Raw genomic sequence first — 14,503 nt, 5'->3', positions numbered from 1 at the left:
TGGTCCTACATCCATCCTACTTTCATGAACAGGATACTACTTTGGTCCGACTTCAATGATATTCAATGGGCCTGAAGTAGGATCAATGTAGGACCAAAAGTAGTACAGGGAGCATTTTCAAAGTCGGACCGACTTGTGTAGGACGCTACAAGGCGCTCTCATAGGGAAACATTGAACACAGAGCAAAGTAGGATGAAAGTAGTGTAGTAGTGTGAACCCAGCCTTAATGTAAGCCAAAAGGAAAGGGAGCACAGACATGATGGGAATCCTTTCAACAGTATATATGTATGCATGTATGTATATATCCCACTTTTGTTTGCAGGGGCATATGTATATATTAACCAAGGTTGAGGAATATTGAAAATTTCTTACATATCCAGATAGGTACAAGTATTATTGTCTAGCAGCCATTCCCATCCTGCAACCGATCACTCACTGCAAGGGATAAGGGGTGTCAGGATTTGTCTGTCCAACAAAATAGTCACTGGAATCACTTTTAAACTGTAATGCCCTGTACACACGATCGGTTCATCCGATGAAAACGAACCGATGGATCTTTTCATCAGATAACCGATGAAGCTGACTTTCATCAGTCTTGCCTACACACCATCGGTTAAAAATCCGATCGTGTCCAACGCGGTGACGTAAAACACAACGACGTGCTGAGAAAAATGAAGTTCAGTGCTTCCGAGCATGCGTCGATTTGATTCTGAGCATGCGTCGATTTTTAACCAATGGATTTGCCCACAGACGATCGTTTTTTTTCTATCGGTTTTTTAACCATCAGATAATTTTAAAACAGGTTCTACGTTTTTTCACCGATGGGGGGAAAAAAAACAATGGGACCCACACACGATCGGTTCGTCCGATGAAAACGGTCCATCGGACCGTTTTCATCGGACGAACCGATCATGTGTACGCGGCATTACTGCTGGCCATAGGCCATTACATAGCTTCAGCAGAGAATTATTGCATATAGATTTTTTGTTAAAATTTGTGAAGGTAGAAATTTAGGAGCCATTGGTGATTAGTTAGGTTTTTTTAAACCTTAAAAAAGGAAAAACTCTTTTATTTCTAAGCCCCACCCTTTTCCTTATTATCATAGCTGATTCAAGAATGATCACCCCTTCTACTTACATTTTATATGATATATATATATACACGCACACAAATGTGAACCCTATGGCAATATCTAATGTTCTGCAATATTTTTGGCATAAAATGTGATCTGATCCTTATCTAAGCAACTATCATCGACAAACGCAATGTGATTACAAGCAGTTTGATTGAACACACCCATTAAACATTCACAGTGCTGGAGGAAAAATTGATTAATTACTTAATTGAAAGCTAATTGGAGTCAGTGATTTGGAGTCCAATTAATTTAATGAGTTTGTAGGTTTGATTTAGTACTGCTTTAATTGATAAGAAACTTAAACATTTTAACCCTTTCGCTGCCAGGTTTAAAAAACATTTGTACACATGTTTAAAACATAATTTTAGGCCTGAAGATTACACAAAACCTACAAATATTATATATTTTCTGAAAACAGACACACTGGAGAATAAAATAGTGGTAGTTGCAATTTTTTAATGTTACATTTTTACCGCAAAGGTAAAAAACACACTAACGTGAATTAGGGCAAACAAACACAATAAATTACCCTCATTTTTGGTAAAATATAAAAGATGAGGTTGCACCGAGTAAATAGATACCCAATGTCACAGAACCCCGTCGCACTCTGCTTGAGTGCTTCCGTCGTATACCGCTTCCTCCAGTCTGAATATAGATATTCGGTATTATCACTGCCATATTACAACCAAGAACAAAGCAGGACTTGTTTGGCTGTTGAACGTGAACAGTTTATTTGAACAAAGGTACATAGATATACACTCAGTGGACATCCTCCCTCCTTTTCTTAATGACACAGGGCAGGGTAGACTACATTCAGTAACAGACACACAGGTATATTCAAACTTCTCATCAGTAGGCTGTCCTATTGGCAGGGAGAATTGTTGGAGGAATCCCCCCTCCCTCCTCACAGCAAATCCACATACACATATGCATCCCATAATACTTTTCTCCAAAGGCAGAAACAATAGATCAGTGGGATACAGGCACTTAACAAACACACAACCCCCACCCAAAGTGACTCTTGTCACTAGAGTTGCCACCTCATCCCTTTAAAAAGGAACACATATGAATTACACAGGTTCTGAGGTTAATTTAATGCAGGTAAGGCACCAAATGAGTCTAATTACCACCTTAATTAGCCACAGAACCTGTGTAATTAATATGTGTTCTGTTTTAAAGGGATGAGGTGGCAACCCTACTTGTCACACCCAACATGCCAAACCTTACATTTATGTGCGCCTGTGAAATGGCGACATACTTCAATACCCTATATTTTCTATAGGTCAAGCTTCAAAAGCCCCCTATAGGTATCAGTTTTGGTGTTACGGAGGAGGTCTGGTGTTAGAATTATTGCTCTCTGTCCGGCGTACACAGCGATGTGTAACATGTGTTTCGCAATCAAAGTTTTCACACGAAGGCGACCCAGACGCGTTTTATTTTCGTGCGTGTGTGTATATGTTGTGGTGGGGATTTTGTGTGCTTGGGTGTAACTTTTTTTTTTTTGCATATGTGATGATTTTTAGATGACAGGTTCTCTTTATTGCGATATACAGGGTCTTAAAGACCCTGCATGTCTCCCCTGCGCTCCACTGATTTTTTTGCAATGCAGATTGCATGGCAAAGCGAGGCGGGGACACAGAGAGCTTGACCTGGAAGTGACTTCAGATACGTTGCTTTCCGGGTCACAAGATGAAGGGGAGGAGAGCGGATGTGTGTTCGCACTTCTCCTTCCCCTCTACCTGCCGGCACCTATCATAGAGGTCCCGGGCCCACCGATGGGCAAGCGAAGCCCGGTAAGCATGGCGGGGCACCAGTACCGGGGGTGTGTGCGAGCGATCGGATGGCAGCCGAGACGCCCGAATGCTCTTACCTGACAGGCAGGTGTCTGCCTGTCAGTTTCACACCCAATCCCGGTGAAGCTGCAGCCACTGGATTATGTGTGATACACCCCCTGCCGATAGGTCAGTATGACGTACGGACCTAGCGGCGAAAGGGTTAAAATTGCTATTTATTAAGACCTCAAGAGAGCTACATCCTACAAATGTATTTGAGCTGAAGCAGTTTTGTCAAAAATTCCTCCTGGATGTTGTGCAGGTTTGATCCAAAGCTACCAAAGGCACTTGTTTCGAAGTTCTTGCTGCTAAAGGAGGTTCGACCAGCTATTAACCAAGAGCTCACTTATTTTTCTCCTCCAGCGTGTTTAGTAAAGACACAAGAAATTTGAATTGTTTGTTATCAGCTTAAAGCGGGGGTTCACCCTAAAAAAAAAAAAATTCTACCATGTCATCCAGCATACTAGCGCGAGCTACAGTATGCCTTTATTTTATTGTTTTGCGCCGTACTCAGTTTAATGCCGTAGTTAAGTTTCAGACTCCCCGCGAGGAGTAGGCGCTCCTAGTCTGTGCGCCGGCGCCGTATAGCACCGTGAAGAGCCGAGTCCTACTCCGGCTATTTTCGGGAAGCGTGACACACCATAGCCGGCCGTCAATCATGTTCCCCTCTGCATAGGAACGCCCATTCCCCACGGGGAGTCTGAAACTTAACTACGGGATTAAACTGTGAGTACGGCGCAAAAATAAATAAATAAAGGCATACTGTAGCTCACGCTAGTATGCTGGATTTAATGGTAGAGACTTGTTTTTAAGGATGAACCACCGCTTTAAAGGGGAGCTCCAGTCTCCCCCCAAAAAAGTAAAAGTCAGCAGTTAGAAATATTGTAGCTACTGACTTTTAATCTAAGGACACTTACCTATCCAGGGTACCAGCACTGTCCTCACCTGAGGCGATTCTTCAATTGGCTTCGATTCCAGGTGCTGGCATCTCAACTAAGTAAAACGGGCAGTGAAGCCTTGTGGCAATGCGCAGTGCTCACCCGGCTGTGAAGTCGCAAGTTGTCACAGCTGGGTGCCCACACTTGCAATGATGGCGCTGCGGAGAGGAGGTGGAGAGGAGCGAGGCTTCAGCGGCTGCATCGCTGGACTATGGGACAGTTAAGTGTCTGTTTATTAAGAGTCAGCAGCTACACTTTTTGTAGCTGCTGACTTTTAATAAACTGAAAAATGAGTGGAACCCCGCTTTACGACAGTGCTGGAAAATAATGATGGCCACACAAAATATTGGACATTTTCACTTAGGGGTGTACTCACTTTTGTTGCCAGCAGCTTACACATTAATGGCTGTGTTGAGTTATTTTGAGGGGACAGCAAATTTACACTGTTATACAAGCTGTACACTCACTACTTTACATTGTAGCAAAGTGTAATTTCTTCAGTGTTGTCACATGAAAAGATGTAAAAAAATATTTACAAAAATGTGAGGGGTGTACTCACTTTTGTGAGGTTCTGTATATGGTGAACAGTACAGTTATGAAATTTAAAGTCTAATCTCATTTGTTGTCGCAGGTTTTGATTCTTCACAGCAACTTCTTAACTCATTTAGTGCCCAAGTCATGCCAACTGCTTGATCTAGCAACCCTTAAGGTAAGTGTATATTTTCAGTATACCAGTTCAATGTTTTGTGTGCGTGATGTTGTGCAGGTCCTCAGAGGTGGGCGGTCAATCGTTCTGCAAGTTCACTTCGGTTGAGTCAGACCTTACAGAATAAATCAATTGAAGAGGCGGTCTGCCCACCGCTGCAAAATATTAAAAACCAGCAGCTACACATACTGCAGCTGCTGGCTTTTAATATTGGGACACTTGCCTGTCCTGGAGTCCAGCGATGTTGGCACCGCAGCTGATGTTTCCATCAGCTGTCAGGTGCTGCCGCCGACATTGCGCGTAAGGGAATCCGGCAGTGTAGCCTTATGGCTTCACACCGGGAACCCTACTGCGCATGCGCAAAGCTCTGCTCCTCATTCCTACTGGCCCAGCGACAGAGGGAAGAGGAGGGAGCCGAGCCGTGACATCAATATCTGCGGCTGTGGCTCCCGGAAGTGGGAAAATCATACCTGTCAAAGACATGTATCCTGTCCCCCCTCCCCCCGAAAGGTGCCAATTGTGGCACCGGTGGGGAGGAGGAAACAAATGAGCGGACGTTCCACTTTTGGGTGGAACTCCACTTTAAGGACATGCAAAACAAGCAGGTAATTTAATTGGGATGCAAGTTTTGGTGCAGATTACTTAAAGCGGAGTTCCTTCCAAAAGTGGAAGTCCTATTTTTGGAGGGGGGGGGGGGAGTGGGTACATAGTTTTGACATGTACCAGCTCCCGCTTCCGCTCAGGCCACCTAAGCAACTCAAACAGAAGTTCTCCTCTCCCCTTCCCTGCAATTTTTTGGGACATGTCGCAGGTCCCAGAAGATTGCCCGGCCATTAAGGAGGTGCAGCGCGACTCGCAAATTCACAGTGAGCACCCGGCTGTAAGCTGCAAGCTGTCACAGGCAGGTGCTCACATTTGCGAGGCGAGGGAGAGATCTAAGGGTTCAGGCGGCCACATTGCTGGATCGTGGGACAGATGACTGTGTGTTTAGTAAAAGCAGCTACACTTTTTGTAGTGAAAGTGTGGGGGCGCTAGAGAGCTAATAACAAACTCTGAGTTAACACACAAACTGATAGTTAAACCCTATAGTTTAAACTAAACTGTTTATATCACCCTATGTGGATAGGGTTTAACTATCATTTTGTGTGTTAACTCAGTTTGTTATTAGCTCTCTAGCTCCCCCACACTTTCACTTCCATAACTGCACTATTGGTATCTCCACTTAGTATTTTGGGGAGAAGCTTCTATTTACTTTTTAGTTATAAAACAAATGTCACTACAATTTTTCTTTCTACACTTTTTGTAGTTACTGACTTTTAATAAACACAAAAACGACTGGAACTCCGCTTAAATGCATTATTTATAGGTGACACGCTTCCAAACAGATTTGTTTTGTGTGCAGCACATGCTGTCATCTCCGCTTCTATCCCTGTGTTTAGTGTAAGTTTGGCTGACAGGCTAGGTTCAATGGTATGTAAAGGAAATCTTTTTTCTTCGTTTTTGGATAATATGGTGAAATGTTAGACCATTTGTCACGTTATTTAATACCATCTGAGTCCCCGCTGGGGAGATTGAACCCTTTATGGGTCCTGATGAACATTGACGATAACAGAATATGAAGAGAAATAAAAAAATTGTAGGTTTCTCCAGACCAAGAAGTGATGCCTCGTACACACAATAGGGTTTCCCGGCGGACTTTGTACCGCTGGGAAAGCCGAGAACCTGCTTGGCAGCTTTTTTACCCCCTACGCACGGCCGGTTTTCCTGGCAGGAAAACTGCCATGAGGGCTTTGGCCGGGAAACCCGGCTGCGTGTATGCTCCCCTGCAGGCTTTCCCCATAGGGTTAAAAACCGGCGGGAATAAGGGAAACATGTTCTCATTTTACCTGCCAGGAAAACTGCCATGGAGCACACACACGGCCAGTTTTCCCGGCCAAAAGCCATCATGGCTGTTTTCCCGACGGGGAAAACTGGTTGTGTGTACGAGGCTTGAGGTAAAGTCTAACATGGGAATCCCACTCACTTTGGAGAAATGTCCTGGGGATGGAACAGGAAATATAACAAGAAGTAAAAGAAAATCCCCTAACAAACCCTGCTCTATCCAAAAAAAGCTATGGCTTTGGTGCTAAAATTAATTGTGTGCCACAATTTTATGATACTACACCTGAGACAAAAAATGTTTTTTAGACTTGTACACCTAAAGCTATATATATTCATACATGCATGTAATGCTCCTAAAATAAATAATAGTCATGAGAAAGTGCTCTAAAGAGATTACAGAAGGGAGACTCTTACAATGAGGGTGGTATGGCCGTGGCAGTTGTGTTTAATTATGAGGGACATTCGGGAAGATCATCTGGTGAAAAAAAACGTTTCACAGATCAATGCTATGGGGGGTTGCAGAAAGCCTGATATGTGAAAATATGTGAGAATAGGAGCAGCAAGATGGAAGTCCTAGTAGTAGATTTGTTTTGTAAATTTTCTGCTATTTGTGTACGCAGACACTAAATAAATCTAGAAAAACAAAAACAGAGGGCGCACTAGCCTTGCACATTACTTTAAAAACTCTTGTGTACTCACAAATAGCACATGATATCAAGCTCATCAGTATCCACAGTGACTCTCACACTCTGGTGCACTGCGCCAATCTCAGCATAGGGTAGACACTTCTGATGGCTGATGCATTTCGAGGGTAGGTATTCTCTTTTTTTTTTTCTCTGGGCTTCCTCAGGGGGCTGCAAAGTCTTGCCCAGCTTCAAGCTGTTGAAGACCTAAAGTCCTTCATTTTGGGAACATCCACCTTGCGCGCAAGAAGGTTGTTAATTTTGCTTACACTAAAGAAAATATGCAAGTCTCTGCCAGTTTGTTTTACTCATGCAAAACTATGTTTGTTTCATTTTAGGTTCTTGACCTCCATGACAACCAGATTTCATCTCTTCCTGCTGACATTGGTCAGCTTACATCTTTACGGGTAAAGCAGACACTAAACATTTGAATATATGATTATAATATATATACATGAAATCTGGGGGCAACCAGGGTAACATATATCGGCACTGTGGCATTTAGCTTCATAGATATATATATATATATATATATATATATATATATATATATATATATATATATCATCGTCCCCTCCGCTCCTCCCAGGACCTCCTGCTCTCTAGCTCCCTTGTTACCTCCTCCCATGCTCGCCTTCAGGACTTCTTGGTATGTCTGATCAGCCCCTAACCTGTCCACTTTTAGGAGATCCCTGAAAACTCACTTATTCAGGGAAGCCTATCCAAACACCCACCTAACAACTGTCCCAGAGTCACCCCCATTGAATCATTCCCCGCATCTATTATCTTTTGTACCACCACCCCCTCCCTTTACAATATAAGCTCTATGAGCAGGGCCCTCCTGTCCTTTCTGTACTGTAATTGTGCTTTACATTGTAAAGCGCTGCCTCAAACTGTTGACGCTATATAGATTGCGTATAATAATAATAATATATGGAGTGCTGTCCTTAGGTTACAGAAGTTTGTGTGCTGCATTGAAATATATGCTGTTCTTTTATGAACTAGGCAGAGTCAATTAAGTACTGCAAGAGTTAAAAGAGAAGTATGGGTTTTCGTTTTTTCCCATAATCGTACTTACCTAGGTGGATGGAGCAATAGACCAATGCTGCAGCTGTCCCCCCGGCATCTCTGCACTGAGAACCGAGCCACCGAACACCACGGATGGCTTGGTTCTCACTCCTCCCCGAGCAAAGCGATGCGGACTGTCAGTCAGCATGGCTCCTGCTCTGGTCCTCCACACTCATTGGAGCGATGAGCTGTGAAGGGCGGGGAGAGGCTGTCTCAGCAGCTTGCTGAGACTGCCATCAATCAAGGCAGCTGGCTGATCCAGACTTGGAAGTCGGGGTGACGCGCTGCCCCGACTGATGGCAGTGACGTCAGCGGAGAGCAGAATCTGCCAAAACACTCCGATCAGTGCTCTCTGCCATTGGCTGAGAACGCTGATTGGGAGTCGGTCGGCTGCTGGTTTTCCAGCATGCACGTCTGACAGAATCCAGCCAGATCGACATACACACGGGCAGAATGTCGGCCGGTCTTTTTTGTACCGGCAGGTGTCTCACGACATTCTGCCCATGTGTATAGGGCTTTAGCCTTGTGTTTGGAAAGCCATTGTTTATGTTCATGTCCTTAATTTGCAGGTGCTGAACATAGAACGCAATGCCTTAAGGACACTCCCTGACTCCATTGGGGACCTCGTCCAGCTTCAAACCCTCAATGTGAAAGGCAAGTTTTATTTTTTTTATTCGTTTTTTTTAGAACCTTGAATTGGTCTTATGATAAGTAAATAGCTTGTTTGTGGGGGAAAACAAAAGTTGGCATTTTCTAAACCCTCCATGATACAAACCTTGACATGAAGTTGGAATATGGAGAATCGCTCCTGAATTGTATTTTGAATGTCATTCTAGCAAGCTGCACCTTTTAGACTCAACCCCGGATCACACTAGAATGCAGTGAGGGAAAATACATAATCCATGAAAGAGTCGCATTGGATAGAATAATCTATAATTAACCTTTCTTACCTGGGGCGTGGCTTCATGCATTCACCCCTGTTTGCAGTGGACAGCCAGGTTGATTTTTTTTAGGGCCTCTACTCTCCATCTGATGTCTCTGGCATCAGACTAGTTGAACTCTTTATGTGCTTGCTGTTTGGTTTAGTTTTGTTGACAATGAACAAAATGGTAGCCCTGAGGTCATGTGCTGACAGATTATTTCATAGAGGATACAGTGGAGTTGCAGTAAGGGACATATCACTTGCGTCATACTAATGTTAAGTGTTTTGTTTTTTCCTCTTATTCCAGCAAATAAACTGAAGGTTCTTCCACCAACAATAGGTGGGCTATGCTGCCTCCGCACTTTAGACATCAGGGAAAACAGAATCAATGAGCTGCCTCTAGCTCTGGCCAATGTCCGCACCTTAGAGGTAAGCAATAATTTATGTTAAATTGTGTTCACCCCTAAACAATTAAAGTAAAACTACACTTAGGTCCATACATTTGGACACAGGCACAATTTTAGTTTTTATTTCAGGTATTTACCAAAAACATATTCAAGATATTGTTCTATAATGGATATGGGATGAAAGTGCACGATCTCAGGTTTAATTTGAGGGTATGTACATCCAAATCAGAGGAAGGGTTTAGGAATTACAGCTTTTAATGAATAGCCATCCCACATTTTCAAGGGACCAAAAGTAAATGGGCAATTGAATCAAAAGCTGTTTCCTTGCCAGGTGTGGGCTACTCCTTCATTATTTCTTCATCATTTAAGCAGGTAAAAGGTCTGGAGTTGATTCTATGTGTGGTATTTGCTTTTTGAATCTATTGCTGTGAACCTACATCATGCGTTCAAAGGAGCTGTCATTGCAAGTGAAACATGCCTTTGTAAGGCTTCAAAAACAAAACCAATCCATCAGAGAGATAGCAGCAACATTGGGAGTGTCCAAATCAACAGTTTGGTACATTCTAAGGAAAGAAGAATGCACTGTTGAGCTCAGCAATAAAAAAAAGCTGTGACATCCACGGAAGACAACAGTGGTGGATGATCGCAGTATCCTCTCTATGGTAAAAAAAAAAAACCCATTCACAACATCCAGACAAGTGAAAGACACTCTCCAGGAGGTGGGCATATCATTGTCATTCATAAGCCTGAAGAATTGAAAAGCCAGATTAGACTTTGCCAAAAAACATCTAAAAAAAGCCAGATCTGTTCTAGAAATGAATTCTTTGAACTGATGAACCTAAGATTAATCTTTACCAGAATGATGGGAAGACAGAAGTGTCGAGAAGGCTTGGAATAGCTCATGATCCAAAGCATGCAACATCTGTAAAACATTGTGGAGGCAGTGTGATGGCATAGGCATGCATGGCTTTCAGTGGCACTGGGTCATTGGTGTTTATTGATGATGTGACAGACTGAAGCAGCGGGATAAATTCTGCAATGTTTAGAGATATACTGTCAGCCCAGATTCAGCCAAATGCAGCAAAGTTGATTGGACGACACTTCACAGTACAGATGGACAATGATTCAAAACACACTGCAACAGCAACCCAGGAGCTTTTGAAGGAAATAAATGAAATATTCTGCAATGGCTGAGTCAATTGCCTGATCTCAACCCAATTGAGCATGCATTGCACTTGCTGAAGGCAAAACTAAAGGCAGAAAGACCCACAAACACAACTGAAGACAGCTGCAGTTAGAGCCGGGCAAAGCATCAGAAATGAGGAAACCCAGTCTTTGGTAATGTCCATGGGTTCCAGACTTCAGGCAGTCACTGCCAGCAAAAGATTCTCAGCAAACGATTAAAAATGAACATTTTATTTATGATTATATTCATTTGTCCATTTACATTTGAGCCCCTGAAAACAGGGGGAACGGAATAAAAATAGTTGCAGTTCCTAAAATTTGTACTTGATATTTGTGTTCAACCCCTTAAATTAAAGCTGAAAGTCTACATTTGGATTGTTTCATTTAAATTTCATCAGCTCCTAACTTCAGCTTGTTCAATTAAAGCGGAGCTCCGTCGTAAAAAAAATATTAAAAGTCAGCAGCTACAAATACTGCAGATGCTGACTTTTAATAAATGGACACTTAACTGTCCTGGAGTCCAGCGACGTCGGCAGCAGAAGACGAGCAATCGTTCGACTCTCAGCTGACCCCACCACCATACTCGGTGAGGGAATCAGGAAGTGCCAGATTCCCTACTGCGCATGCGTGAGACGTGCTGCACCGTCCTCACTGGTCCCCTGTTGTGTTCTGGGAGCCATTTCCCAGAACACAACAGGGGGGGGGACAGGGACGGGAAGTGACGCACTACCTGCAGGTCCCCGTAGAGTGTCTTCCCGGAAGTGGGTGCAAATACCTGTCTTAGACAGGTATCTGCACCCCCCTCCCCCTGAAAAGTGCCTAAAGTGACACTGGAGAGCGGGAGAGTTCCGATGAGCGGAAGTTCCACTTTAGGCTGGAGCTCCACTTTAAGCTTTGACAATAAAACCTGGAAGCTGATTGGTTTCTTTGCAGCGCTTCACCAGATTTTGCACTCGCCCATGGTGCCAGGGATAGCTCATCCGCGTACAACTCAGGGGTTGGCAACATATGAGGGATCAGTCCAAGGCCGCCACACCTTCTCATACTTCATAGGACACCCTCTACTTATGTACGTCAACTTATACAATGGAAGTACTGCGTTAACCGCATTTTCCCAGGAGCCCACAGTGGGGGGCAAGGGGGAGACCCATTTCAACAGAATCTCTTTTTTTGCATAGAAGAACAGCAAAGAAATCAACGTCTTGGTATATCTAGGCCGCAGCTCATCATCCTGTACACCCAATAGGGCCAATTCCACCGACAAGGGTAGTTCCAGTTGAAGGCGGAAATTAATAGTCTCACCCACCACAGCCCAGAACCTCGCCAGCTTCGGGCAGGTCCAGAACATGTGTAAAAAAGGTGCTCTCAGGAGATTGACATCGAGGGCAGTTCGGAGAACGGAGCGGATAAATTCTGTGCAGCCTCTGAGGTGTAAAGTACACCCTATGCAGAAATTTTGTTTGGATCAGCTTGTCCCTAGAGGAGATAACTACTTTAGAACTGGCCTCAAAATACTTCTCCCAGGTTTCCCTGTCCAAATCGGGTAGATGAACAATTTTCCTTTTAGATTTACCATAACTGTATAATATGAGGTCAAACCTAAACATTTTCAATTTGCATGCAGACAACATTAAAAATCAGATATTCTATCTTTTCGCAACACTACCAAAATGTAAAAAAAAAAGCCTTTGGTTGGAGTTGGGCTTTAAATAACAGAAGATAAATGTATCAATTTAGTGCGAAGGCCGAGAAAAATGTTTAAATTAATACCATATATTATTTTTTTTTCAAGAATATTATTCTTAATGTGTTGTGTGACATATTAACAGACCATATCTTTGGATGCGGCAGCCATGGTGTTTCCTCCAATGTCGGTGTGCAGTGAAGGGACAGAAGCTATTCAGCAATTCCTGTGCAAGGGTAAGGTTTTTCCCCTAATGAGCAAGTTCTTCATCTGCAATATATTTTAGAGTTGCTGCATGGATAAGAAAGCCTCCCCATTATAAACCTTGTATTATGTATCTTGGGTCATAATGTAATAAATGGGAACGCTTTGTTCTCTTAGCTGTGGATAGTGTTTCTCCATTTCTAAGACAAATTCTGTGTTTAAGGTCAGACAAGTTACTAAGGAACAAGATGTTCCATTTCTTAAATAATGAAGCTGATATCCTACGCCACTGCAAATGTTTATGTGCCTGCTGGCACTAGGGTACACATGCCAGAAAGGTAATCCGTCTTAAAGTGGGAGTAAACATCCTTTGCTGTTTTTTACCTACAGGTAAGCCTATAATAAGGTTTGCCTGTGGGTACAGTAAATATATCCTAAATATGCACCGTTTAGGAGATATTTACATGTGTCACAGGCGGTGACATAACGTCACATGCGCACAGCGCTCTCAATGGACGGTGTGCTGTCTATTGAGAGAGCTGTGAACTTGACTCCTGTGTGCATGTGTGGGAGGGACGTCATCGTGGCTCAGCGATTCAGCCGAAGTCTGCAAATCGGGTGAAGATGGATTCCCTGTCAGTGATGATAGGCCACCGCTGGAGGGATTAGTCTTTTAGGTAAATCATACTAGCACATTGACATTACCCTGCGGGGAGATTTACTACTGCTTTAACTTCAGGCACACATGTAGTTCTCTTGAGCTTCCACTTCCATCAGAATTATCATTTTGGGTTGGAGATATTTTAAAGACCTACCACCAATAGACCTTTTAAATCTGAATTTCGATTCTTTAATGGTTATAGCAGGACAGCATCAGTTTATTTTTTATTCTTTAATTGTTTTCTCTCACTATTAGCGCAGATGTGTCAGGTTATAAGGCTTTCTTGTTTCCCGACTGAGCGCAGTGATGATAAAACATAAAGAAAACGGTTTTATAATGTTTCTGTTCTGATAAGCAAAAAATAAACCTACACAGCGCACAAAGCAATTCCTGGTAAGGTAAGGCAAGATTCAGGAACGTACAAGTATTCATTCCTGAATGGTTCTATTTATGGCAAACTGGGCTGTGCTGTTCCCTGACTTTTTTAAATCTGAATATGGAAAGTTTAAATAATTCTATAAATATTTTTATTGTGCATAAACAGCTGTGTTCCTGTTTTTTTTTTTTTTTTTTTCAGAGCTTGGAATTGTGTACTGCCCCCCATCGCAGTACCTGCTTTCTGTTTTGGAGAATAATGTTTGTGATGGAGGATCAGATTCCGTAGATGGTGCTTTTTTGAAGTCCTTGAAGGAAGAGTCCGAATGGCAGGTCAGCTGTGTCCCGAGTATGCCAAGCTAACCTTACTGATAAAAACACAAGGCTTCTCCTGAATGATGAAGACCGCATTAAAACCTTGATTTAGACCCCTTTCATACTGGGTCGGTTTGCAGGCGCTATAACACTAAAAATAGCGCCTGCAGATGCAGTTATTGTGCTGAAAATAGACTTTAGAGAGTTAGAGGAGGAACATACTGTACACCACCTACCCTTCTGCCAGCTCTGCCTGTATTTTCATGCCTTCTACTTTTTGTGCTTTTAAGGGGCTATGTGGGCAGAAGAGCCTTTGGGGGGGAATTATTTGACTATATAGGGGTCTGCTTGTTGAAAAAGTGGAACTGTAAACTAGGTTGATTGCTGAGTATAACAATAGGTTGTAGCTATAATGTGTTTATAATGAAAGGTCTAAGCCTTTATTCTGTTTTTATTACAGAACAAGTTTTCCGAATACGAGAAGAGAAAGGCAAGTTTTGGTGATCT

The 14,503-nt window shown here is 42.9% G+C and overlaps 1 protein-coding gene across 3 annotated transcripts in view; it reads left to right on the top strand.

Annotated features, from left to right (window-relative positions):
* LRSAM1 (leucine rich repeat and sterile alpha motif containing 1) overlaps nucleotides 1–14,503 on the top strand; it is a 96,734-nt gene that overhangs the window by 43,733 nt on the left and 38,498 nt on the right. For all 3 annotated transcript variants that reach the window (XM_040324340.1, XM_040324338.1, XM_040324339.1), the window contains 7 exons: nucleotides 4,537–4,614; nucleotides 7,514–7,582; nucleotides 8,813–8,897; nucleotides 9,473–9,594; nucleotides 12,587–12,677; nucleotides 13,884–14,014; nucleotides 14,457–14,486. In XM_040324340.1, coding sequence (XP_040180274.1) covers nucleotides 4,537–4,614; nucleotides 7,514–7,582; nucleotides 8,813–8,897; nucleotides 9,473–9,594; nucleotides 12,587–12,677; nucleotides 13,884–14,014; nucleotides 14,457–14,486 — 606 coding nt within the window. The remainder of the gene's footprint in view (nucleotides 1–4,536; nucleotides 4,615–7,513; nucleotides 7,583–8,812; nucleotides 8,898–9,472; nucleotides 9,595–12,586; nucleotides 12,678–13,883; nucleotides 14,015–14,456; nucleotides 14,487–14,503) is intronic.

This window comes from Rana temporaria, chromosome 9, assembly GCF_905171775.1.
Source record: "Rana temporaria chromosome 9, aRanTem1.1, whole genome shotgun sequence".
Lineage (NCBI taxonomy): Eukaryota > Metazoa > Chordata > Amphibia > Anura > Ranidae > Rana > Rana temporaria.
Note: the sequence above shows the minus strand (reverse complement) of the source record. Positions and strands in the feature narration are given on the sequence as shown.